The sequence below is a fragment of the Dipodomys ordii genome, unplaced genomic scaffold (genome assembly GCF_000151885.1).
Source record: "Dipodomys ordii isolate 6190 unplaced genomic scaffold, Dord_2.0 Scaffold56, whole genome shotgun sequence".
In the NCBI taxonomy this organism is placed as follows: Eukaryota; Metazoa; Chordata; class Mammalia; order Rodentia; family Heteromyidae; genus Dipodomys; species Dipodomys ordii.
Genome location: NW_012267272.1, coordinates 9,900,665 through 9,925,824, shown reverse-complemented (window position 1 = coordinate 9,925,824; position 25,160 = coordinate 9,900,665). Strand labels below are relative to the sequence as shown.

At 37.6% G+C, this 25,160-nt stretch overlaps 1 protein-coding gene across 1 annotated transcript in view; it reads left to right on the top strand.

Moving 5' to 3' along the window:
- Tpk1 (thiamin pyrophosphokinase 1) overlaps positions 1-25,160 on the top strand; it is a 249,457-nt gene that overhangs the window by 83,529 nt on the left and 140,768 nt on the right. Inside the window, exon 4 of the mRNA XM_013021731.1 lies at positions 22,335-22,407. Coding sequence (XP_012877185.1) covers positions 22,335-22,407 — 73 coding nt within the window. The remainder of the gene's footprint in view (positions 1-22,334; positions 22,408-25,160) is intronic.

Below are 25,160 nucleotides of genomic sequence, written 5' to 3'. Positions count from 1 at the left end.
GCTCAGAAAGTCTAAGATGAGACCCTGAAAACACAGCTTAGATAGGAGAGGTTTGTTTAACCTCTCTTGTTGTCCACTTTCAAAATAATAAATCACTCACCTTAAAAGGCAAATGGCTTTTTTTTAAAGACACAAACTCTTAGCATATATATGAGTTTCAGTCTATTGCAAGTGTCACTCTTTTAATGGGCAAATTGTCCCATCTTTTTTTTGGTCAATGGAAACCTCTTTAGGTTTTATCTTATGTTCCTTTTTAAAAGTTATAATAAGTTAATAAAACCATCATCATTGGCAGCTAATATCTTATCCCTGGGCATCAGCTTCTGGTTTACATCACTTTTATTTTACTTTTTTACTTTTTGGTCAGTTGTGGGCTTACATTTAGGGCATGGGCACTGAGCTGTTTTGCTCAAGGGTAGTGCTCTACTACTTGGAGCCACAGTTTCACTTCCAATTTTTTGGTGATTAATTGGTGATAAGAGTCTCATGGATTTTCCTGCCCAGGCTGGCTTCAAACCATGATCTTGAGATCTCGGCTTCCCAAGTAGCTAGGATTACAGGCATGAACAGCAGTGCCCAGCTACGTCCATACATTTGTTTACTTTGTTTTAGAAGTTCATACCAAAGAAATCATATAGTATGTGTACGTTTGTAACTGGAATCTGGGGATGTTAATTTGCCTTTCCCTCATGACCTCATTCCATGTATTTATTGACCCTTTAAATGTCTTGATCTGTAAATATTATTTTATTCAGTAATTTTTATAACAAAATCCTTAATTTTGTCCATAAAATGTATCATACCTTCTGTTTGAATCCTGTAACTGATGCATTAAACATTTCCACACAATCTTTATTTTAAAAAGTACCCTTTTAACCCATTGCAACAATGAGAAGTTCAAGTCGTTATGTGGAAAAACGAACTTTACAACTTTGGTGGGGGGGGGGAGGAATAGGTGGAGGGAAGTGGAGGGAGTATGGGAAGGGATGGGAAGGAGAAACAAAGAGGAGGCAACAATGCTTGATAAGAAATGTACTCGTTATCTTGCCCATGTAATTATAACTCCTCTGTATGGTATTTTCCCAATAAAAAATTAAAATTTAAAAAGTACCCTTTTAACACATTTTAAGTATCCTGCACATTATTATTACCAACAAGAACAATATTGTGCAACAACTCTCTAGAGCTTATTCTCTTGTTTAACTGAAACTCTATCCATTCATTAGGAAGTTCTTGTTACCTACCTATTTTAGTTTCTGAGGACTGTTGTTCTCCAACCTGAGTTTATCAGTTTAACTAGTTTACATGCTTTTTGTCAGTGATTATCTTTTTGTATACGACTAAGTTCACTTTCTGTAATGTTTTTAAGGCCATGCTAATGTCATAAAGTTTTATCTGGCTTAATTCTCAAAGCTACTCACTTTCATCTATCAAGTTCTGCTTTGACTAAAAGCTCAATTTATTTCATTGTAAAAACAATAAATGGCAATAAGATATGTGTTAGGGAAGAAGAATAAAACAAACAAAAGAAAATTACCTATTACTGGTTATTTCCTTCTGAGTATCAAAGAGATGCTTTGAATCCCCCTGTTGTTTCTGCTCCTTGAATAGTAGAAAATGTGACTCGGTTTTCTCTAGTCATTTGTTCAAATAAATATGTTTGATAAATGAAATCTGTCTTTTTCTTAGAAAACTGTGTAGGAATATTAGTATATACATGTTTGTTACTAAATGGATGTCTGATTATTCTGTCACCCCTTCCCATAAGGTTTAGAATGGTTTTTGACTGATGATGTTCACCTTTTTGATAGTTTACCTCTGCTCTGAGCACTGTCAGGTTCTGAGTGGTATATATTCAATCTGTACATCAACCTGAGGCAGGGTGAAGACCGGGTCAGGAAAATACAGAATGGGAGACCTCGGCCTTGACTTTTTCTTGAGCTGCTAATTTAGTGTCTTGCTCATAGCCAGGGTGAAGCACTAAGGTGACTGCCAGGTTTATGGGCTTCCACCTTGGGTTCTACAGCTCCTCCTCCTCCTGACAGAAACTTAGGTGTGTCCTCTCTACCAGCCTGTAATAAAAAGGGCCTTGGATGGCCTCCTAACATTCTTCTCCTAACTTCTTTCAAGAAGGTAAAACTTATCATTGGTGATATTCAGATCTGTGAAGCAAGTCCTGCCTCATTGATCGGAATATCACAGGCTACTGAGATGAATCAGCAAAGATGAAAAAGAATGAAGAGCAGCAGGGCAGGAGGTTCTGGTGGGCTGCTGTGGAGGAGACTGTTCTCAGCCTTCTCTGACTGGCATGCACCGAAGGTTGAGTTTCGTAGTGACGATTTCAAGGGCATGGCATTTAGTTGGGCATGTATAAAATTATCCACTTTAAAAGAATACTGAAAGGCTGTTATTTGTGTGTGGCTGACAAATAATAACTGGAAGTCCAGTGTTGCTCTTGTCCCATGATGAAATAAATCTTATTTCCATTTTGATGATTATCTTAATGAACTTTCAGCCTTAGTTAATATTTGACTGATATCTGAGGTCTAAGGCCATTTATATGAGGGAATGTTAAAAACAAACAACCATACAGAAAAGTACACAAATGCAAAGTCTTTAGCCCAGGGAAGTTGTACAGTGCATCAATAAATAGGAAATGGCCCTGCAGTAGCAATCCTTAGAATCCCTACCATCACTGTCTCCCCAGAAGATAAACACTATTTCACTTCTTTACTGGAAACCTTTGCTATCTTTTCAACTTTTATAGTTGAATTGTTATGTGTTGAACTTTTACTATATAAATGTTTACCTGGGGAGGAATTCACATAAATCTGAGTCTGAACATTAGTGTAGATTAATGATCACCACAATGATTTGTAAAGATAGAAAAAGATAGTTAAGTCCAAGAGTGTTAAAATCATACGAAAGCAAAGAAGAACCAACCATAAACCATAAAATTAATAACTCACTCAAAACACTCTATGGAATACATCCCCAATATACAATAGCTTATTTTGATCATATATATCTATATATATATATAGATATATATGTAATTTTTTTTCTTTTTTCCTTTCTGCTGGTCCTGGAGGTTGAACTCTGGGCCTGGGCACTGTCCCTGAGCTTCTTTTTCTCAAGGCTATCATTCTACCACTTGAGCCACAGCTCTATTTCCAGCTTTTGGGGTAATTTATTGAAGATAGCAAAGAGTCTCATGAACTTTTCTGCCTGTGCTGGCTTTGAACTGCAATCCTCAGGTCTCTGCCTCCTGAGTGGCTAGGAAAGCAGGCCAGTGCCTGGCTGTAATTTTTTTTTTGGTACCAGTATTGGAGTACTTGTAGAAGACTAACAGTCTGTCACAAGCCACAGCTCCACTTCTGGTTTTTTTATGGTTAATTGGACATAAGAGTCTAGGGTACTTTCTTACCCTGCCTAGCTTTCAACCATGGTTCTCAAATCTTATCTCCTGAATAGCTAAGAGCCACTGGCACCCTGCTTGATCATTGTGATTATTTAAAATGCAAATTTTAAACTTCTGTAAATGATAGTCTGTTTTAAAGTTGAGGTAAACTTTAAAAAAATAACACAAAACAAAATCCAAACTTTGGAATGATATACAGAAAAAATCCAAAGACAGGAATAAGAATGCAACATTTACCTGCTTTCAACTTATGTGCTAATGAATGCCTTTTATAATTAGACACCTTACTTAATGGAATTAGTGAATATATAAATTACTGTGAATATATAAATAAAATATTACTGTGAATATATAAATAAAACATGGTTTCCAAATTAAAGAAGTCTACTGTGTAGAAGAAGAATATAAAAAAATATTCGAAATTCTAGCTCAGTATGCTATATTCTATTACAAAGCATTCGTAGAGAATGGACAATTAAATCAGAATAGAAGTATTAGAAAATACTCAGAGAATATTAATGGTAGATAAGAGATTAAGGCCATAGTGTGTGAAGTAGGGGTGTGTGTGTGTGTGTGTGTGTGTGTGTGTGTGTGTGTGTGCATTTAGTTTGAGAGGATAATTTTGTTTTCTTGGATAAAAATTAAATGTAGTACTTTCACATTTAAAGATACCATTTAAGCATGCCTAACTTCCCCTTTTGTTCTAGTCAATCAGAACTGTTTTCTAAACATGCCACACTCTTTATCCTCTCTCCCTCGGCCTAGGCCTTTTCTCATGACAGACCTTGTACACAGCACTACCCATGATCAGTTCTGATTGATTGGCCGTTCTGAACAATGAGTGCTTGTGGACCTTGTGCTGTACAGGTCCCAGGTGGCTTTAATGGAACGTACAGCATTTCTTGTAGCCATGCTATTTGTGCACCAGTAGTCTGCTAATGTTCTGTGAGCTCTCTGAGTGCATCCCTTTCCTTCCAGCATCCTGGACTTGACATCTCTTACAGTGTAATATTACTTTTAAATCACAATGTTGGGGTCACATTTTACATTGATTTAGGGCTGCAAAGACTTACATCCTTAACTAGATTATAAATTTAGAGTGATCTAGTGCCTTTTAAATTTGCATAATACTTTGTAATTATTTACTTTCTCATTTTATCTTGTGATTTAGCTATGTGTAGATGTGTGTTATATCCTTCAAGATTTGGTGAACTCCTGGAAGGCAGCAATCATAATTAACCATATTTATATGCCTCATACTATCTAGTGCCTGAGAATTTATTGAATTAATGATTATGCATTGATATCTTACCAGAGATGTCACAAAATCTAAGCTATTTTTCAGCCAAGGACTACTAAGATATTATACCAGCTATTGGAAATAATTGGATATTAAAGAAAGGTTTAATAATTATGTATCTTATTGGTATGTATGGACCAGACATGAATTATATCCAAATTCATTATACACGTTAGCCTAAAACCACTCATAGTATATATTACTCTTATTTCCAGAATGCCTTTCACTAGTTTTTTTTTTTTTAATTCTGTCAAAACAAGTCTTTTAAAACTAAAATACTTTCTTTCAAATCCTTTGGTATTTTGAGAGCACATGTACTGGGAACCTCAGTGCTAAGTATGAGAGGCTGTGTGTGTGTGTGTGTGTGTGTGTGTGTGTGTGTGTGTGCGCGCGCGCGCACGTGTGTGTGTGTGCGCGTGTGTATACAATTGGTGACTGGGATGTCAAGCCTTTTAGACTCATAATTGCTAGGCAGGTACTCTACCACTTGACAACTCCAGCCTGCCACCTTTTTGGTTTGTTTTGATTTATTTATTTTTCAGATAGAGTCTTCTCTACCAGTCTTCCTACCAGTACCTCCTATGTAGCAGAATGTACAGTTGTTCACTACCATTCCTTACATATTTGTTAAGATAAGAATTCTAACTAACATTCTTTCTGGAATTAATTTCATTTAATTTGTCTGGATTTAAGTTTTATCTCCTCCCTGTTTCCCCCTCCTAGTAGCTGTTTTATTTTAGGTAAGCACCATCATGCTTGGTCCTGGTCCTGCTAGACTTTTATAATGAAATAACAAATAATCTATTTGTTGTAGAATGAGTTGGTATCAAGTATTGGAGCATAAATTGTGTCCTCAATAACCTCTAATATACCTCTAGTATATGCAATACTTTATTTCAGTCTTCATGTGACTAGTTTTCTTACTATTTGGAATTTATTTTCATCTTTTTTTGAGCATAATCAATTTAATTTCAATATTCTTCCATGTATGTAGGATATATATAACAGATTTGGCTTAGCAAAACCAAATGTCTTCGGTTCAGCTTGCTTCCTGGAAGCCTAGCCTTAGGATTAGGTACTTGCTTTGGCAATTTCTATTTAAAAAGTATTTTTGCAATCAAATTATCAAGTTCTGTAAGCAGGTCAACATTATTGGATCTTTGAATCAAAATGATGGAAGGTAAAAATGACTAGCACATTTAAAAGAGAATTTACAATCGTGTTGATATTAAAGAACCTTACACAACAAATTGTGAAGGCATATTTATCTGGAATTATCGATTGGGTTAGTTTAATCATATATTTTGGTCTGTTCGTTATCAAATGGTATAAATCAGAGATCTCAATGTTAGCCATGCATAGCTATGAATCATCAGGGTCTTAGAAGAGGAGAGGTGTATATGGGAAAGTACTATGTTTGTCAGAACATGTATGAATGCCAAATAAATTTTGAGAGCAAGATCATTTTTAGCAGCTTCAGGAAGTTGGTTTACAACCAAATTTAATCAGAGGCATTGTTTTATATGGCCATTCTATTCCATAAATATATTTCTGACAGACCCTTTTCCCTTCCTGCTCTGTGGATGGAGTCTTCAAAAATAAATTACCTTTTAGTGATTTTTGCAAGAAAGACTGAGATTGTCAAAAGTTTTGAGTACCATGTGGCTCTTTTAATTTTATGTTTCAAAACAGTTGTATTGTTTTAGTGCTTTAGTGTATTTGTGTACTTTAAAAAGATTATTGGAACATTGAGCTAAGAAGTATCATTTGCAGTATTCACATACTACCATAAATCCAGTGTTTTGTTTTGTTTAGTTTTACGTTGTGAGTGAGTTCCTGTCTGTTTTTCATATATATGTGAGCACACACAGATGTCTGCTTGTTGACATATATCATGCTTCCTGCATGCTTTTCTTATCATTAAAATCAGGAGTTTGTATCATTGGACCAAGAGCCAGCAAGGTAACTCCAACTCCGGACCAAGTGGCATGGATTATTTGTTGACAGATCATTATAGAGCCCAGAATTTGAGCAGATGATGGGAATACAACTAAGCCAGCCTTGTCTTCCCATTGTTAGGAGACAAAAAAAAAAAAAAATGACAGCTACAACTCTACTCATGCAAGGACTAGTTAATAAATTTTATTGGAAAATACTCAAATTACAATGACTCTGTGACAGTTGCTTAAACTATTTTCCTTAAAGATTTCAGTTTAACTTCTTAGCCATGTAGATGAAGAATAATTCAAGAATCTTAGCTATGAAGTAGGATTTAGATTACAATAATGGAATATTTTACCATCTTAATAACATCCTTATGCCTATATTTATACATATAACAGGTTCCAAACCACACTTAGGTAGGAAGAACAATGAGAATAGGAGGAACAATTCCTAGTGCTCTATATCAAAATAAGGTAGGTATAGCTTACAACAATATTGAAATCACTAGAAGACTAGAATCCAAATCTTCCAACACAAATACCCACTAATTAACCTGGTTTGATCTCAGTGAACTATCACACATTATTCTTCATAATATTCTTAATGAGCCAGTTTAATTTTTTTAATTTTGATATTCTTAAATATTAAAATATTTTCTAAAGTTAGAATTAGAGTTGGGTTGGATAGGAGTAAAAGCAGCCATTCAGGAAATTGTGGCCTACCCTGCTTACAGATGGTATGTTAAGCTGATAAACCAAAGCCCAGCTAACAATGAAATGGCAGCAGGGGTCTACAAAAGAATGAGGAAGTGAAAAAGATAGATAAAATTATGAGGGAATCAGGAGGGGATAGTAAATCTGACAAGGTGAATCTTTGGCATAATAACCTCATAGGAAAAAAAAAAAGAGACAGAGAAATGACCCAGGAATCAGAAAGCCGTCTTCTGGACTCCAGTTCTCACTCTGTAACCCAATGCCCAGCTCTGTACCCCTGAGGAACATTCAAGATGTTCCATATGGGCCGACCACAGACAGACCATTATCACAAAGACCTGCAGCCCTGTGAATGCACTTAACAATCTCAGAAAACTGAACCATGAGAGCTGGAGAGGACAGAAAGAGCAGAAAACAATACCAACAAACCAGATCAGTTCCAATGAAGTGGGAGCCATATTGACTGCACACAGCAGACAGATGTCCCCCCAGCCTGAGCTGGTCCTGGGCCTACATAGGGTCAGGTCAGGGGGAAGGGTCACCGGGAGCTTGAGCAGTTGCACCCCAAGACTGACAGGTCCAATAACCTATTGTCCAAGTCCTAGCCTCTAGGAATTCAGGCAAGCCCATCACCTGGGAGGTGGGACTTCCCTGCCTCCACCATGAAGGCAAGATGATGCCAGTTAAACCCAATACCCTGTCATCTACCACCTGGCCAAGATGGCGCTGGTTAGACCCAGTCTCCTCACTTCAATATGGTAGTCATGGAAATGCCCCTGAACTCCCTGGGAATGTTTTTCTGCAGCCCCCTGAGATACCTATTTGTATACCACACTGTTGCTAAAGGCATTCTCTGCTCTCTTCCAGTGTTAGTATACTGTAACCTTGACTTTCAGAACTTAGCTCATGTGTATGTCTCCCAGATTTCTCTCCTCACAACAAGCAATTTTCTCAGAGCCAAGTTAGGAAAAACTGCTTTAAGTAATCCTTTACCAGGATGCTATATAATAGTTCCTGTGGGTACTTCAACTTAATCAGCTATGACCAGGTGATAACTGATAGATGGTAAATAGTTTTAACTTAACATCATCACCCATGTTAGGTGGTTCTTTTTTATAAATATAATTTTCCCACATATTCAGCTAAGTCAGTAGTTGAAAAAAATCCTAAATAAAATAACAACATTTTGTTACTTGGATTTATGTTATGTTATTGTCAGACTTTCTTAACTCCATTAGTCTGTCACCTACTTTTCTAGTATATCCTTATCCAACATTTCCATTATCAATATTTATCACAACACACTAGAGTCATGTCATTGCATGTTTCCACCAGCCTGAAAACTCAAGGAAGGCTTACACGTCTCTGAAATTTTACCTCTCAACCCCAGCAATGTGATTGGATTGCCATGTGTGGAATAGTTAATGAAGAAAAAAGTAGATCACAAAAAGAAAGAAAAAAGTAGATCACTTGTATTCAAGAGGAGACTCTGAGACTGAAAGCTGTCCTTCTAGTGTTGTTAGGGATCTCCTTTATTTTGTTCAAATCAGTATGTGTTCTGGATTCTACGAATTGTCAGGTAATGGCAATAATACTGCTATGATAAATGGGGAGACTGGAGAATATAGGCATAGCTGTGGGTCTGGCTTCCTTGGAAGCCATGACTGTATTCTGAGGACCAGTTAAGCTTGCACATGGGTGAGCTGGCACTAGGTACTTGGAATGAAGTCCCACCAGTCCTGCTTTCTTGGATAGCGTCCTATGATCAACTGAACTGAACGTCTGAGGGAACATCTGCTCATGTCCTTGTTCCTAGTGGTTATACTTGTTTCTAGAGAGGGATATGACTTCCTTCCAGCTCAGACCAGTCTAATTTCTGCACACACTGATAGAGGCAACAAAACTGAGTAGATCTGCACACATATTCTTACATCCCATCTCAGGCTTCCAGTGCTATCTCCATGACCCACATCTTCTCAGAATCTCCTCTCTCTCTCTCCCTCTCTTTCCATCTCTCTCCTTTCTCTCTCTTCTCTCCTCTCTCTCTCTCAGCTTAATACTACTGTCTTATCATATAAAATGCCTTAGTTAGGAAATGTTTTCAATTCTTCACTATCTCGATTGACAGTAATGAAATTTGAATGGCCACCTCTCAGAATGTAAGTGAGAAAGAAAACTCTCATGTGTTTGAGATAATAACATTCCTCCCAAATTTTAAAAAAGTTGCCAGAGTTTTCCACAAGTGTATTGTTAAACAGAAGATTCTCTGTAACAGTGTTGCATTTTTCCCCAAGTAAACTCTTATATTCTACTCATGATGCACAATTGTCCTGAGATAGTTCATAGTTTAATTCTTTTTACATATTTTTTACTACTTAGGGAAAAATTCTCTTAAAGAAATATTACTAAGTCAAGCTTACATTGAACAATTTAGAACTTCGTGGCACTCCTGGGTGGGTTATAGTTCAGGTGGTTGAGGTGCTTAGGACAAGGTTTGTCTCTTAAGTGCTAGGATCTGAGGCCCTTGGTTCAATATATTTTTATAAAACTTTTTTGTTTTAAGATGCAATATTCCTATGTTTAATTCTTTTATTAAAAATAGTTCAGGCAGGCTTTTAGACAGGCAGCTTCAGGCTAGAAGCTCTGACTGTCGCGTTCTCAGTGGTGCTCTCTTCCTTCTTTCACTCATGCAGAATTCACTTCTTTATCACTAGCGGCCTCTAGTGTGTGCTCAGTTTTCTCCCAAACCGCTGTACATTAGTTGGTTATTAGTGACTAGAGAGCAGTTCCATGACTTATGAGCAAGAAAAACACCCACAGTTACTGTCGTCTTAGCATTCTATCAGTCAGAGGAAGGACCATTTTTGCTTAATAGTGTAGTCTTCGTATTCCTATTAGCAGTAATAGGGCTTTCATAGTGAATTTCCTCCATGAGAAAGGTGCTCTGGAAAGCTTGCTTCTGATGTGCTGGGAGGAACAGTCCCTGATCATCCATTATGCTAATGCCTTTTGATGCTTCTAATAGGATGGGATTAAGTTACAACTCAGATGATAAAGCTTACCAAACAGTAGAGGAAGGGATCTTATGCCAGACTGGACTAAACCATTCATGTTTGTTTAATTTCACATAAAACTATTCAAGTAATTTTATTTTTTATATGCCCATATATTTATATTTATTTATATATGCATATATGTGTGTATATGCCCTTATATATACACACATGTATGTTACTATACACACAAATACTCACATATACACATGTATACATGTATACATATACACATACACACATGGAGAAAGACATAGTTACAGCCAACACAAGTTTCACTAGTTGTTGAATATGCCTTAGACGGAATGCTTGGAACCAAATATATTGAAAATATATTTGTCTCTAAGAGTTCTTTTACCACTCCTCTTATCTATTTTTTTCTTTTTTTATTGTGAAAATACTGTACAGATGGGTTACAATTACATGGGCAAGATAATGAGTACATTTCTTATCAAGCATTGTAGCCTCCTCCTTTGTTTCCCCTGCCCATCCCATTATTCAAGTAATTTTAATACCATTCTAATTTCACATACAAAGAAGACAAAAATAGGTTAAATTATCCAAACATGTATGATTTAGCAATTACATTTCTTTTTTCCTCCTGTTTCTTTTGTAGAGATATATTTTTCTGTATTTACTAAGCCCAACCCTTTTTAAGTTCAGTGTAATAACATTACTGTTTTTCGACAATGGCCCCTTAGAGTCTTCTAAGTTTAGGTGTCAGTGAGGTGGACCTTTCTGCTCACTAACAAGATAAGGAGAACTTCTTTTACTGACAGTTACTTCTGACAGCAGTAAGTAGCTGTTCATATTCCTAAAACAGTTCCACTTCTCTGTGGACCCCCTTCTTAATGGCCTGTCTGGTACTCATTCTGATGTAACTGCCTAGACTAGGCACGCATCCCAAAGAATCAGGACTCAGTCTCACTCTAAGTGCATAGACAAGAATCAGGATCACTGAATGGGCCCATAATACTCATGCTTCTCTTCCTGTTGGCCACCAATTCCAGATCCTAAAAACCTGCTCCTCATGACTGTTAACTCGTTTTGGTGGACTGCACATCTGAGGAAACTTTATCGTCACTTGCAGCTTTTTGTAGGGATGTCTAGGACATACCCAAACAAACGAGAGATGAAGAGATACTTAGGACAAGGCATGGGACTCCAGAATAGGAGTTTCTGTCCTGCATGGACTTGGGGTGCATCATACCCTTGATATGAGATGTAGTCATTCACCTGGAAGCTTATCTATTGGTGTTTTTGTTTGTTTATGTTTTGGGTTGTGTGTGTATGTGTGTAAGCTCCAGTAGTTAGGCATGATGCATTTGTAATTGTCCATTGCTCTTTAACTTACTAGGGATCCCTACTCATTCCATCCATCTAACCATGTTTTGGTGTTTCGGGGGACCAACTTCCAACCTGAAACCATCTGAAGGGTTTTTAGGCACTAGTCCTTCCTACCAGAGATTCCAAGGGTTCTGGGGAGCTCTCGTAGCAGAACCTAGTATGAAGAGCAAATATAGAGCATTATTTTTTCACAAGACCCTACCTGGAGAGACAAGTTTTCTGATTTCTTCAGCATGTAGAAGGGTCTTCATCTACATGTGTAGAGGTTAGTTGAGCACCTGACTCTTCTTCACCCTTTATGGATCAGGCTTACCACATTGTTCTCAGAGCAACAAGGCAAGTTCTAAGAGACTATATTTCCATGGAGGCCAACCTCCATTCATTGCATGGCCTTTTCTACATTTTGTTAGTCAAAGCAGGCCACCAGGCTAATATAAATTCAAGGGGTAAAGAAAGAAATTCCTATTAGCGTTCTTGAGACAAGAATCTGTTACATTATACAGGGGTGTGTTGGAGAGGGAGAAATAATTATAGATGATTTAGGAAATAATCATCAAGTATAGAAAATGAGGGGAACTTATAAAACAGAGTGGTTAGAAAGGTACCTGAGAACAGAGATTGAAGAGCCATGTTGGCTAATAATGAGTTACCCTGAATGAGCTGTGCAGGCATAGGAGGGTATGTGTGGAGCAGTGGGTGATGCCAGCAATCCCGGCAACACTGAAGAGGGCAAGAGAGAGCCCTGTAAGAACAGATGTTAAGAGAAGAGCTGCTAGATATTTCTGACAAATCGGGTATGAAATGTAGAAAAAATGAAGTCTAAGTTTTCTGTAAAGATTTTGGATTGAACTGCAAAATAAAAATGGACCTTTTATTAGATGTCATTGGGAAAACTGTAAGAGGAGCAGTTTGGAAAGGGCAACACAAAGACTCGGGTGGAAGCCAATCCCATGTGCAGGTAGCATCGAGGACATCAGTGCTGGAGCCTGCATGCAGGGAGATTTGATTTCAGAATCGGTAGGATTAGAGGGCATATTGAGGCTTGGTGGGATAACTGAATAAGTGCAGAAAGAAATCTGTGATTGAGCTGTAGGCTATAAGGTATTCCAGAGACAGGGACAGAGACAGAGACTGACAGAGACAGACAGAGGGAGGGGGGAATGAATTAGAGACCTAGCAAAGAGAGAAAGAACAGGGATAGTGAAGTGGCAAAAAGAAAAAAGCAAGGAACTGTGATCCTGGTCTTTAAAGCTAGAGCATTCAGGAATTGTGAGTGACAAAATTGTGTTATAAGTGTCTAATAAATAAAGTATCATTGGAGAATTGGCCATCAAAGGTCAGTTGACCATTGGAGGTAGCAATGTATGTATTTAGGTTAGGTAAAATAGTAATATGCTTAAAAGTTCATATCTTTGCTATCACCTTTTCTCTGTTTTGTTTTCCATACTTGATTTTATTTCCACTTGATACATAAACTATACTTGGATGGAGTAATTTGTACTCTCCTCTCCCCTACCTACGCCTCCCCTCCACTTTCCTTTCCTTCCCTCCCCTCCCCTCTCTTTTCTTATTTTTGCTAGTACTGTACTGGGTTCTTGGACTTGGGTTCTTGGACTTGCTAGGTAGCTGCTTTTCCCTTGAGGTACCCTTCTAGGTCTTTTTACCTTTTAGGTTTATTTTTCAGATAGAATATTGTATTTTCACTAAGTGCAGCCTCTAATCCTCCTACCTATAGTCTATAGTTTAGCTAGATCAAAGATCATAGATGCATGCCACCACAGCTTGCTTATTGACTCAGATAAGAGTTCTCTACCTTTTTGCCTAGGTTGCCTACAGTCATTCAAATACCTGTCTGCTAAGTAGCTGTGATTAAAGACAGGAGCCATTGCACCAGGTTTTATATTTTATTAATGTTTTCCCAACTACTCCTTTACATTTTATTAATAGTATGTCGCATCTAATGGTTTTATGATTTCCAGTTGACCTGTACCTAAGCCCTTATCATCTAATCCAATTCCCGAGGTGTACAGTTATCATTATTAAGTACTGTAGAGAACTTCTCAGGCTCTGGTCTGTCTTCCAAGACCAATGTTTACAGGTGCATATGTAAAGGATGGAAACAGTAATTACAAACAGAAACTGGTGAGTATAGAAAATGCAACAATTTTCTGTAGTGGAACAGTATATATCTTAAATACTTTTTCTGATTATTTTGATTAAATTTTTAATTCCTGCTCTGGTTGGGCTATGGGGTGGGGGCAAGAGTAGGATGGAGATCACTGGGCTTAGAGAACTTCAGAGGAACAGACAATGTATTAGCGACTAATGACATTTATCACCAGGGGTATTTATCGAATGTTGTGCATTATGTCTCAGATGAGTCACAGAGAGAAGCATTTGGCAAATCAGCAAATAGAGTACACAAATTAATCCCCTGTCATTGATCTTTGTTTTGATATTTGTGAACGGAAGGGATTACCATTAACATATGTCTATATTATATATAACATAAATATATAAGATATCTATATCTGCATATATTTGGATCTCTTCATGTTTGTAAATAGGAAGAGAAGAAAGAGCTTGTGCTGCATTATAGATTGAGTTTAGCACGAGTTTTCTGAACATGGTTATTTTCTGGCACTAAGCTGTGCTATCATTACCACCCTTTCCTCCTAGGAAAATCACCCTACCATTTACTTTCCAGCCCAATCCCCACTCTCGTTCCTCTCCTCATTCCTTCTAGCCTCTCTTAGAAAAGAAATAACTTCACTAAAGTACACAAGAGGAAGGTTACCTAATACTAAAGAGGAAATATTTACTCATACAGCTTTTATTGAGTATATTCAGTATACTCAGGTCTGCTCTGGACCTAAGAAACCCTATGAAGTCGCTGTCTCATCTTTTAAAGATTTTAGTATGTAAATACAAGGGACAGATGATAAATCAGCTCTGTCTTCTTCTGTCTGGGTGGCTGTCCAGACAGAATTAGGTTGTAAGCCAAAGAAATTTATTTTTTCATAGTTCTGAAGGATAAGAAATACAAGGTCATCATTCTAGCAATTCTGTATCTGGTGAGGGACCTCTGTCAGGTTCCTACTACTGTTGTTCCTACTACTGAGTTCCATCTGGTGTAGTGGGGGTCTGATAGGAAGTTATGCTGAATACTAAGATAATCTCCTAATGACCAGATTATAAAGTGTTAAATATTGTTTGCAGACAATAGGGTTTGTTTACATTTTGTTACTTATTTATAACATACATCAGTCACAAAGTGACTTTTCAAACTTCACCCTTTTCGTTGAACATTGTGACTATGCCTACATCCCAGCATGGGCAGGATGAGGTAGGAGGATTGAGAGCTCAAAGCCAGCCTAGGCTGTAGAAGAGAAACTTTCTCTAATGAAGCAGAAACAACAACAACAAAAATGCTTTTTTTTTCATGATTTCTTGTATGCTTAAATTTTATTTTATTTTATCTTGTTACTTTTATTATTATTGTTGTTGTTGTTATTATAGTTAAGTATTTATACAAAGTAGTTGCCATTTAACAAAGCAGTTTTTGAATACAGTATGTCTTGATCAATGTTATCCCTTTCCCCAATTTTAAAATATGGCAAAATTAGGTTAATTAGGTTAATTGTATATCTCCTAACTATATACAAAAATATTACAGATAATATATAATTAACATGTGAACCAATATATATGGCATGTAATATGTAATTACCATAATGAGTTCATTAAAGCTAGGGTTCACAGGACCCATGGTGTGATGGATAATTGAAATTCTTAACCTGTTTAATGACATGATTGATTTCTATTGATATTGACTTTGTTAGGTATGTGAACGGAAGTTTCAGTGACACAACACTCATGGTATCATTTATAATAGTCATAGATCATTTCAGGGAATTCTGGTTACTGTTGACTATTTTAAAGAAGCAAGAAAATGAAGAAAATTATGTGTTACAGAGCACAGCTGGGACGATTCCATCCTATTAAATCTACTGGGTCATGTTTTATGGCATAGAAAGGGAGGGCAATAGGTAGTTTGCACCCTTAAAATGGCTTTACCGGAACAATGCCATCTTCATTTTCCTCTTTTCCATGGCTGCTCTCATCACAACCACAGCTGAGTTATATAGTCATTCTGGAGACCATGACCCTATGGAACTTACCATATCAACACTCTTTTTGTTTAATAAGTTTTTTTATTGTGAAACTACTGTACAGAGGGGTTACAGTTACATGAGCAAGATAATGAGGAGGCATTGTTGCCTCCTCCTTTGTTTTTCCCCTACCATCCCTTCCCTCCCACCTCCTCAATAACACCCTCCCTACCCCCACCTAAATTAGAAAGTGTGTTTTTCAACATAGTGTCTTGTACATCTCATTGTTACAATGGGTCAACCTGTATTTTTACTTAAAAGTGCCAGGCACCAGTGGCTCACATGTATAATACTAGCTACTCAGGAGGCTGAGATCTGAGGATCATGGTTCAAAGCCAGACCAGGCAGGAAAAGTCCATGAGACTCTTATCTACAACTAAACACCAGAAAACTGGAAGTGGCACTGTGGCTCAAGTGGTAGAGCACTAGCCTTGAGCTGAAGAGCTGAGGGACAATGCCCAGGCCCAGCGTTCAAGCCCCATGACTGACAGAAAAAAAACAACCAAGAAAATAGAAGTGTGCTCTTCAGCCTAGCACAGGGTCTGTTGTGAAGAATGTCCATTGTACAATTGAAAAATAATATGTATATAAATTGACACCTTGAAACAACTTAAAATGTATATCTGCAATGAATGAGATATTCTATAAATATAAAATATCAATCAGATGAAGCTTTGTAGTATATCTTCTTATGACGTTATTGATAGGTGTTTCACAAATCCTTTGCAGGGTTGCTGAGGATAGGGAGCCACAAGAAGTCTCATACTTCACTGCCAGTATTAGAATAATTTTGTCACATTGAAAAGAAACTCTGTGCATTGACCCAGGATCGGATTAATTCTTGCTATGTAATCTGGAGAGCTGCAATTTGAAGCAAAAATTTAGACCCCGCTCCCCGTCCCCAATCTCAGCCAACAAGTTGCACCTAGTGGTATGAACCTATAATACTAGCTACACATAAATAGAAAAAGCCAGAAGTGGTGCTGAGGCTGAGGCTTAAGTGGTAGAGTGCTAGCCTTGAGCCAAAGAAGCTCAGGCACAGTGCCCAGGCTTTGAATTCAAGCCCCAGGACTGGCAAAAAAAAAAAAAAGATCAAACAATCGATCAAAAAGATCTGGGCATGTGGTTCAAGTGGTAAAACACCAACTCTAAAGTCCTCAGCCCAAACCCCATCACAGCCCCCCCCTTTCCCACCAAAAATGAGGGGGGAAAGTATACTCCACTTGCAGACTTCCATCTGAGCCACTCTGGGAAGATGAGATCAAGACTCCTAAGAGATGAAACATCATCTCACACAGATGAATTGACTAGCCATTTCAACAGCTTCAGTGGCTGTTTAGAACTATTTTATCTTCTTATGCTCAGACACTGACTTTGCCTTCATTTTAATTTATTCTCATGCTTACATTTGCTTTGCAAATATTATTAGTTTCTTTTTAGTTGTCTGATTATCATGTCCTCTCCTTTGTTTTTTTGTTTTTTTGTCCTTTTTCACTTTTTGCTTTTACCTTCTGTTTTGTGTTATGAGGTTGATGACTGAGCCAAGGTCCTGGCCTGTACCAGCTATTTTGTGTGTCGTTTACAAGTGGCGCTTTATCATTGTTTTTCAAAGAAAAATTAATCTGATCCTTGAAATAGTCAGAGTGAGCAACATGATCCATTCACCTCCATAATCTTCTTCATACTCACAACCATTTAATAAAATATTTTACATCTATTTCTGTCTTTATTGTTTAAAAATTACACTGTCAAAATAATGATACATATATTTTTCTAGTACTTGCCATTCTTTCTAACATGTGGGGAACATCCCACCTCAAATAGGAGACGGAGGTCTATACATGTAAAATGCACAACATCCTAGACAGGGCATCGTGTGTTTTTTTTCTACTTACTCTATTGTTGAACATCGATTTTTCCCCTTACAGTGTCTCATTCCCACCTTTAGTTCTGGGTGTCCTGGAACCTTTTTTAGGTAGGCAAGGTCCCTGGGAGAAGGGTAGGTCTCACTGCAACCTGGTCAGCACACACTCCTTTGACAATTCTTTGTCTAGAAACAGTATTTTCATTAGTGAATCTCTGCCCATTTGGGACTGTTATTTTGTCATTGGTGACAAGTGTGGTAAGAATTAAAATATAACATAAATGTCAGAGTCCTGAGGCGGCCCATTTGTGAAGAGGTTGGGACAACCTTTAGTACTAAGGATTCAAGCCCCATAGACTGAGGATAACAAGAGGTCTACTGGTGTGATGTGTATCAGCAGCAGTCCCACATGGGATCAGTGGCTATACAAATCCACATACTTACAGTCAGTTGCTTTGTGTAGTCAGTCCAGAGAGTGCTAAAAATAATCTTCACATATAAACTGTCATTTATACCATAACTTAGCACCTCTCCATCTGTGAAGTGTTATCCAAAATCTACACCTCGTCAAAATGCCCAGGTGCCATGGTAACCAGCCCCTCAGAAAAATTAATTACAGTGTCAAAAAAGGACACATCAGGAAGTTTGAGAAACTACTGTGTTTTATGAGGAAAAGTTATAATTATTTCAGTCATCTCAGCATGAATACCAGGTGTATTTTTGGCCTGGGTCTTCTTAGACATCAGCATTTGTTCCAATTTGAATGCGTATAGGTTACAAAATGATATTAATGGTAGCTACACTGAAGTTATCATTTATCTCCATAATTTTGTTTTTCTGTTTATATGTTATATGGAAATAGAAATGAATTTAGGTGATTGCTTCCTTTCATTATTTACTCTATAACATAGGAGGAGATCTAATTCTCTCTCAGATGATGTGTCCTGAGGGGACAGGTGCTCTCTCAGCCGCCTGTGTGAATCAGCTTTATTTTTCATTGTTATTTATTGTCAGAATCAATATGGTATTTGGAAACTTCCAAATTGGTTCTACGTATCTGAGGGTCTAAAATTTGTAGCACAGCAAAAATCAGTTTTCTTAGGAAATCGCACCAGACAGTATAGAAAGAGAGCTCTGAGTTTGAACTGGCCATTTTTCACGGTAACATAGACCAGGCACTGGCCCGACAGACAAACTCACAAAATACCTCTCATACCAGATCCTTCCAGAGAGTAATGCTGAGGCTGAAGGAAGGGGTGGCTTTGTTGTATCTCTTTCAGAGATAATTCTCCCTTGTCCAAAACAGTATTCATTTCCATATAGGTAAATGGTGGGGTATGGAAGATTATAAAAATCTTTCAAAATGAGAGAATATGTTTAAAAATAAAAAAGAAGAAGCAGTGAATGTTTGGTTATTAAAGGTTAGCAAAGCATAAGGCATAAAACACATAAAGAATCAAATTGAAGGTAAGTAAATATAATATGCACAGAAGTTGGGGGGAAGAAACTTTATAGAAAAATGTTTTAAACTGGACAAGGAGATGTAAAAACCAAGATACTTCCATTTCTTTTTCTGATTCTGAAATAAAATCTTTTTATCCTAGCTATACAGAGAATATTTGTGAAATGAACCCATTAGTGAACAAAAATGATTGGACCATACTCAATAGTTTATGTGCTACGATATGTATGTATGTATGCGTGTGTGTATGCATGTACGTGTGTGTGTGTGAGTGAGTGTGTATCTGTTGATATTGTTGTTGTTATCCTTGAGATGAATTTAGGGCTTTGTAAGCACCACTTAACTACCTCTCTAGTCCTTGTTTGTTTGTTTGTTTTGTTTTTAATGTTTTTATATTATTGTTACACTGGTCCTAAGGATTGAACTCCAGGCCTGGGCACTATCTCTAGCTAGTTTGTTCAAGGCTATAACTACCACTGAAGCCACAGTTCCACTTCTGGCTCTGTGAGGGGGTGGGAAGGACACGTGTACACGTGCGTGCACATGCGTGCGCACACACACACACACACACACGCACACTTAACTGAAGGTAAGAGTTTCATGGACTTTCCTGCCCAGGCTGGCTTCAAACTGTGATCCTCAGATCTCACCCTTCTGAGTTGCTAGGATTACAGGCAAGCACCGACACATAGCTGGGGTATATTTGTTTGTTTGTTTTGTTTTTGGCAGGATCTTACTATCACATAAATTTAGTGTCCTCCTGCCACCTGAGTGCTGAGATTCCAGATGTGGACGGACATGCCCAGTGTCATGTGTTAGGGATCTTTGTGGTAGAATTTCCTCTTAGCTTTTAGTCTAAAAAGGATACATAGCTTAAAGAAAAGTTGGCTGAACACAGCTCAATCTGATCCGGCTTGACGTAGCAAATGTTTCCAATTGATCTCAAAACTATTGAAAAAAATAAATTGTGTAAAATGACAAGGTTAATTTATATTTCTGTACTCACTTCTGTTCATTTTATCCAGAGTCCATATGGGAACTCCTCTGAGTCTGACTTCTTATTACCTCTGTTGCCTTTATCCTGGCTTTGACCTTGATCCTTGACCTTTATCACCAGGACAGTTGCCTTTGCTAGTAGCCTCTCATACATAAATGAAAGATAAGGAAAAAGTTGTTTTTGTTGATTTGTTTGTTCTCCTGCCTATTAGGTATAATGTGGCCCACAATGTTCCACCACGTTGGACTGGTCTCCTTAAGAATTTCATGGGCTTAGGACTGGGAAGGTGGCTCAGTGGTAGAGTGCTTGCCTTGCATGCATGAAGCCCTGGGTTCAAGTCTTCACTACCACAAAAACAGAAAAAGCCAGAAGTAGCGCTGTGGCTCAGATAGAGCTCTAGCCTTGAGGACAAAGAGGCTCAAGGACAGTGCCCAGGCTCTGAGTTCAAGCTCTAGGACTGGCAAAAAAAATAATAATAAAAAGAAATTTCATGGGCTTAAAATCCTAACCCTAACCTTTGCTATCGTAGAATCTATGTAGGAGCCTGTGCCTTGATGTTTGTGACCTAGACATGTCTCTGCATTCCGAGGCTTCGTCTCTTTCCACCAGTAAGACCCGCAGAAGTCAGGTGTCCCTCCCTCCAGTTAGGGACCTACACCATTAGGTAAAGATTTAGCACCCTGGAGACAGCATAGTACAAGTGTAATTGTTCTCTTGGATTAGAGCATTAATTAAATAAATGCATTCAGATCCACTTCTCATGTTAACTGAAGGGTAGAGTATGTGTGTAGGAAGGGAAATGAATGTTCCCTTGGTCATATTTCATACACATTTCTCTGAATCAGGAAGCTATTCTTGCAGAAATATTGAGAAATCTAGGACAGTTTATCTCTCTACATTTGAATATTTTAAATGTGAGAAACTCCACTAGGTAATATAAATATTTTATGTAAAATCAATAACAAATAATGACTTATAAAGCTAGATTAATTAAGTAAATGAGTCATTTAAAATATATACCAGGGAAGTGAATTAACATGATTACAATACCATAATAGACACCAACACCTGGGAACCACTCCATATTGAAAAGTGTGATTCTTAGAGCATTTCAGACCTACCCAGGGGACTTTTTATTTCTAGAACTGTGAACTGGATAGTTGGAAAGTGTCTTCAAGCTGAATTCCACTTGGCACAGAGTACTCAATGCTCATGATTATTTATGTTCAGTACCTCTCTACGGAGAAAGCCAGGTGGTAATGGCTCACAACTGTAATCCTAGATACTCAGAAGGCTAAGATCTGAGGATCATGATTCAAAGCCAGCCTCAGCAGGGAAGTCTGATACTTTTATCTTCAGTTAACTGCCAGAAAACCAGGAATGGCTCTGTGGCTCAAAGTGTTGAGAGCAGTAGCTTTGAGCAAAACAGCTCACGGATTGTACCCAAGTCCTGAGTTCAAACCCCATAATTGACCAAAAAACAAAAATCTATTAGAGAGTTCTAAATTTGTATGAGAACAGAATAATATAAAGGTTTGGGGGCTGGGAAGGTGGCTCAGTGGTAGAGTGCCTGCCTTGCATGCATGAGGCCCTAGATTCGATTCCTCAGCACCACATAAGGAGAAAAAGCTGGAAGTGGCACTGTGGCTCAAGTGGTAGAGTGCTAGACTTGAGTTGAAGAGCTCAGGGACAACACCCAGGCCCAGAGTTCAGGCCCCATGACTGTCAAAAAAAAAAAAAAAGTTTGTACATAGAGAGAGGTTAACATAAACAACAATTTACCAGGATTTTTGAATTAGAAGTTATAACCAATAGACTTCTTTAATATTTATGTTGAACAGAACAAATGTAGACTGACAACTGCTGGATGTTTTGGTTGGGTACAGGGAGTTTATCTTAATCACAGTGTATTGAAGTATATTGAAGTACTATTGGTTCTAAAATTTCTCTTTAGTTTGAATGTTTTAGTTTTCTTTGAAAACCTTACAATCACAGTTTTAAATTTTAATAAATAAATAAATAATGCCATCTAGTTGTCTTACATGGTAATATTTCTTTCAGCTTTTTGCCCGAATTCATCAATGGAGACTTTGATTCTATTAGACCTGAAGTCAGAGAATACTACACTCTTAAGGTAAACTGTAAAGTTCCATACTCAAGATTTGATCATCTGATTGCTCTTCCTCTGATTTTCCTCTAAAAATCTTTCTGATTTTCATGATATATAAGTAGGGATTGAGAAGCTCATTGCTTGGTTTCTTTCATAGTTTGTTGTTGTTATTGTTGTTGTTGTTGTTATTGCTACACAGATGGTCATGTGCATTAAACATGGGGATTTAAAATATGACAAATGGTAGTTCAATCTGGAGGAACCTCTGTCACCATTACATAAGCATTAACAATGCCTTTACATGTGTGTGTGTGTGTGTGTGTGTGTGTGTGTGTGTATTACCTGAGCTCACAGATTAGACACAATTATAATATTCTGTTATTTTTTTATTTTTGCACCCTAATCACTGATGTATTTCACAATTATTGTGAGCTTATTTAATGAATATTCTTTATTTTACATAATCAGTTCTCAGTTAATACATAATTAAATTGCATCTATTTTTGTATATCAATCCCTGCTAAACACAACTTTTTAAATGAATTTTTTGTAAAAGTCGTAGTTTTGTGGGCCTAGAATTGTAGAACCAAAGTTTTTCTTACATCATTTTTTCAAATATTCTTATTGTTCTGCTGTGAGTAAAACTACTCATTATGACTTGAGATTAATAATAGCCTGTGGTTTATTAAATTGTTCTTTTTGTCACTATTGTGCAAATCTTCCAGAAATCCTTGCCACTTAAGGACATACAAATGATCTAATTGGGGATGATATAATCATATAAGTATGAATCAAAGTAATTAATAATTCAATGTTTCACTGGTTTTAAAAGACAGTGCAGAGTTTTTAAAGCAAAAATTATAGCATTAGTAATTCTCATAGCCATATACTACCATTGGTGTTATTCAAAGCTGGCATTGGCAATTTACACACATTCTTTTAAATGGAACAGCAGGCAATGTGCTCATAAAATTCAATTCTTTATATGTCTTGAGAGAGATAAGATAAATTCAGAGAGAGGAAACTGTGTAGGAGGAGGGAAGGAAAGAGGAGATAAAGAGATGAAGAAGAAAAGCACAGTTTTAGCGGAGAAGCCTTACGAGTGGCATGGTTGTAAAGTGAGTGCTGGTGTGGAATGCATACGCTGGGCTGGCAGTGAGTGCAGATCTGTGCACCTTCCATCTGCCCACCAGCTGATCTTACTTCCTTTCTGCAGATGAAGACTGTTCCCAAGTCAGTGTTTGATATTCATGCTCAATTACTTCAACATTGGTGTGTTCTATTCAGTCCCCATTGCCTCGCTTCTCATTAACTCCAGGCTTCAACCTAGTGGAGCTGGAAAGCCGCAGCCTCTGCTTATGATGCACAGCTTTGCACATGCATAGATGTTAATCGTATTTTCAGGAGCACAGTAAACAGCGGGAGAGGCAGGGACAGGCAGACAGAAAAGCAAATGAAGGTCTGGCCAGATGTGACTGATCGCCTGCTCTCTCCAGGCCTGATGGCTGCCTTGCCAAAATTGAAAGCAGCAGTGTGGTCATTCCTGTCCAGGATAGGGACGTGAGGGAAGACCAGTTCTCTTAAATTTCTGGATGCATTAAAAATGGGAGTCAGAAGCAATGTGCAAATGGCGCCCACTATAATTCTAGCTACTCAGGAGGCTGAGATCTGAGGATGGCAGTATGAAGCCAGCCCTGACAGGAATGTCTCAGAGATTCTTCTCATCATTTAACCAGCAAAAAGCCAGAAGTAGAGCTGTGGTACAAGTGGTAAATCAACAGCTTTATCGAAAAAGTTGAGCTATAGTGTCCGGGCCCTGAGATCTAAGCCCTAGTTTCAGCACCAAAAATAAATAAATAAATAACAAAATGAGGGTCAGGGATAAAAGGAATATTTGAGCTAATATGATGTTCACTTATATTTCATGCCTTAAAAAAATCTTAACCTGCAAGTATTACAATGCACATGAACTCATTACCTTACTCGTGTAACTGTAACCCTTCTGTACAGTATCTTTACATTAGTATATATTTATATATGTAAAGATTTAGTTTAAAAGTAAGATTTAGCTGAATCTTTTGGTGATTGAGCTGTATGTTTGATGTAGTTGATGTAGTCAATCCTGAGTGTTGAACTCACTGCTTTTGAGCCGTAAAACATGTTTTTAGAGGACATAGATATGACTGTTAATGTAGTTAATGTGCCCTAACAACACATAGTGAGTGTTTGATTGTACTTTTGATAATGATGATTACCACAAGTGAATGCAACATTACACATGATTCCTATGAGCCATTATCTCCTACCTCAACATTCCTTTAGGTTGTCTCCACTTTCCCATAAGCCCCTCTCCCAACCTGGTCTGGGCTTTCAGTGAAGGTGTACCTAGTGAAATGGAACCAGGTTACTTGAACAGAAAGGTGGGGTTGGGAAAGACAGTGGGAAATGGTGGATGGGGTGACATTGGTCAAGATGCATTGTACTCATAAATTGATATGTTGAATTGAAACCCCTTTGTACAATTACTTAAAATCCTCAAAGATCAATAGAAATATGAAAGAAATAAAACAAATGATAAATGTTTGTTAAAACCACTAAGTAGATTGTGCATATAACGTTTAAGCAAGTTCATGGTTAAATGTTGCAAATGGTGTGCAAACTTTAATTAACTCTAAAATTTTGCTTTTCTTTCTGGCAGCTGTAAAATCACCAGGCTTTTCCTTTTGCCTATTTATCTTAGTCCTTCCCTGCCTGATTTCCTAATATTAATCCAGAAT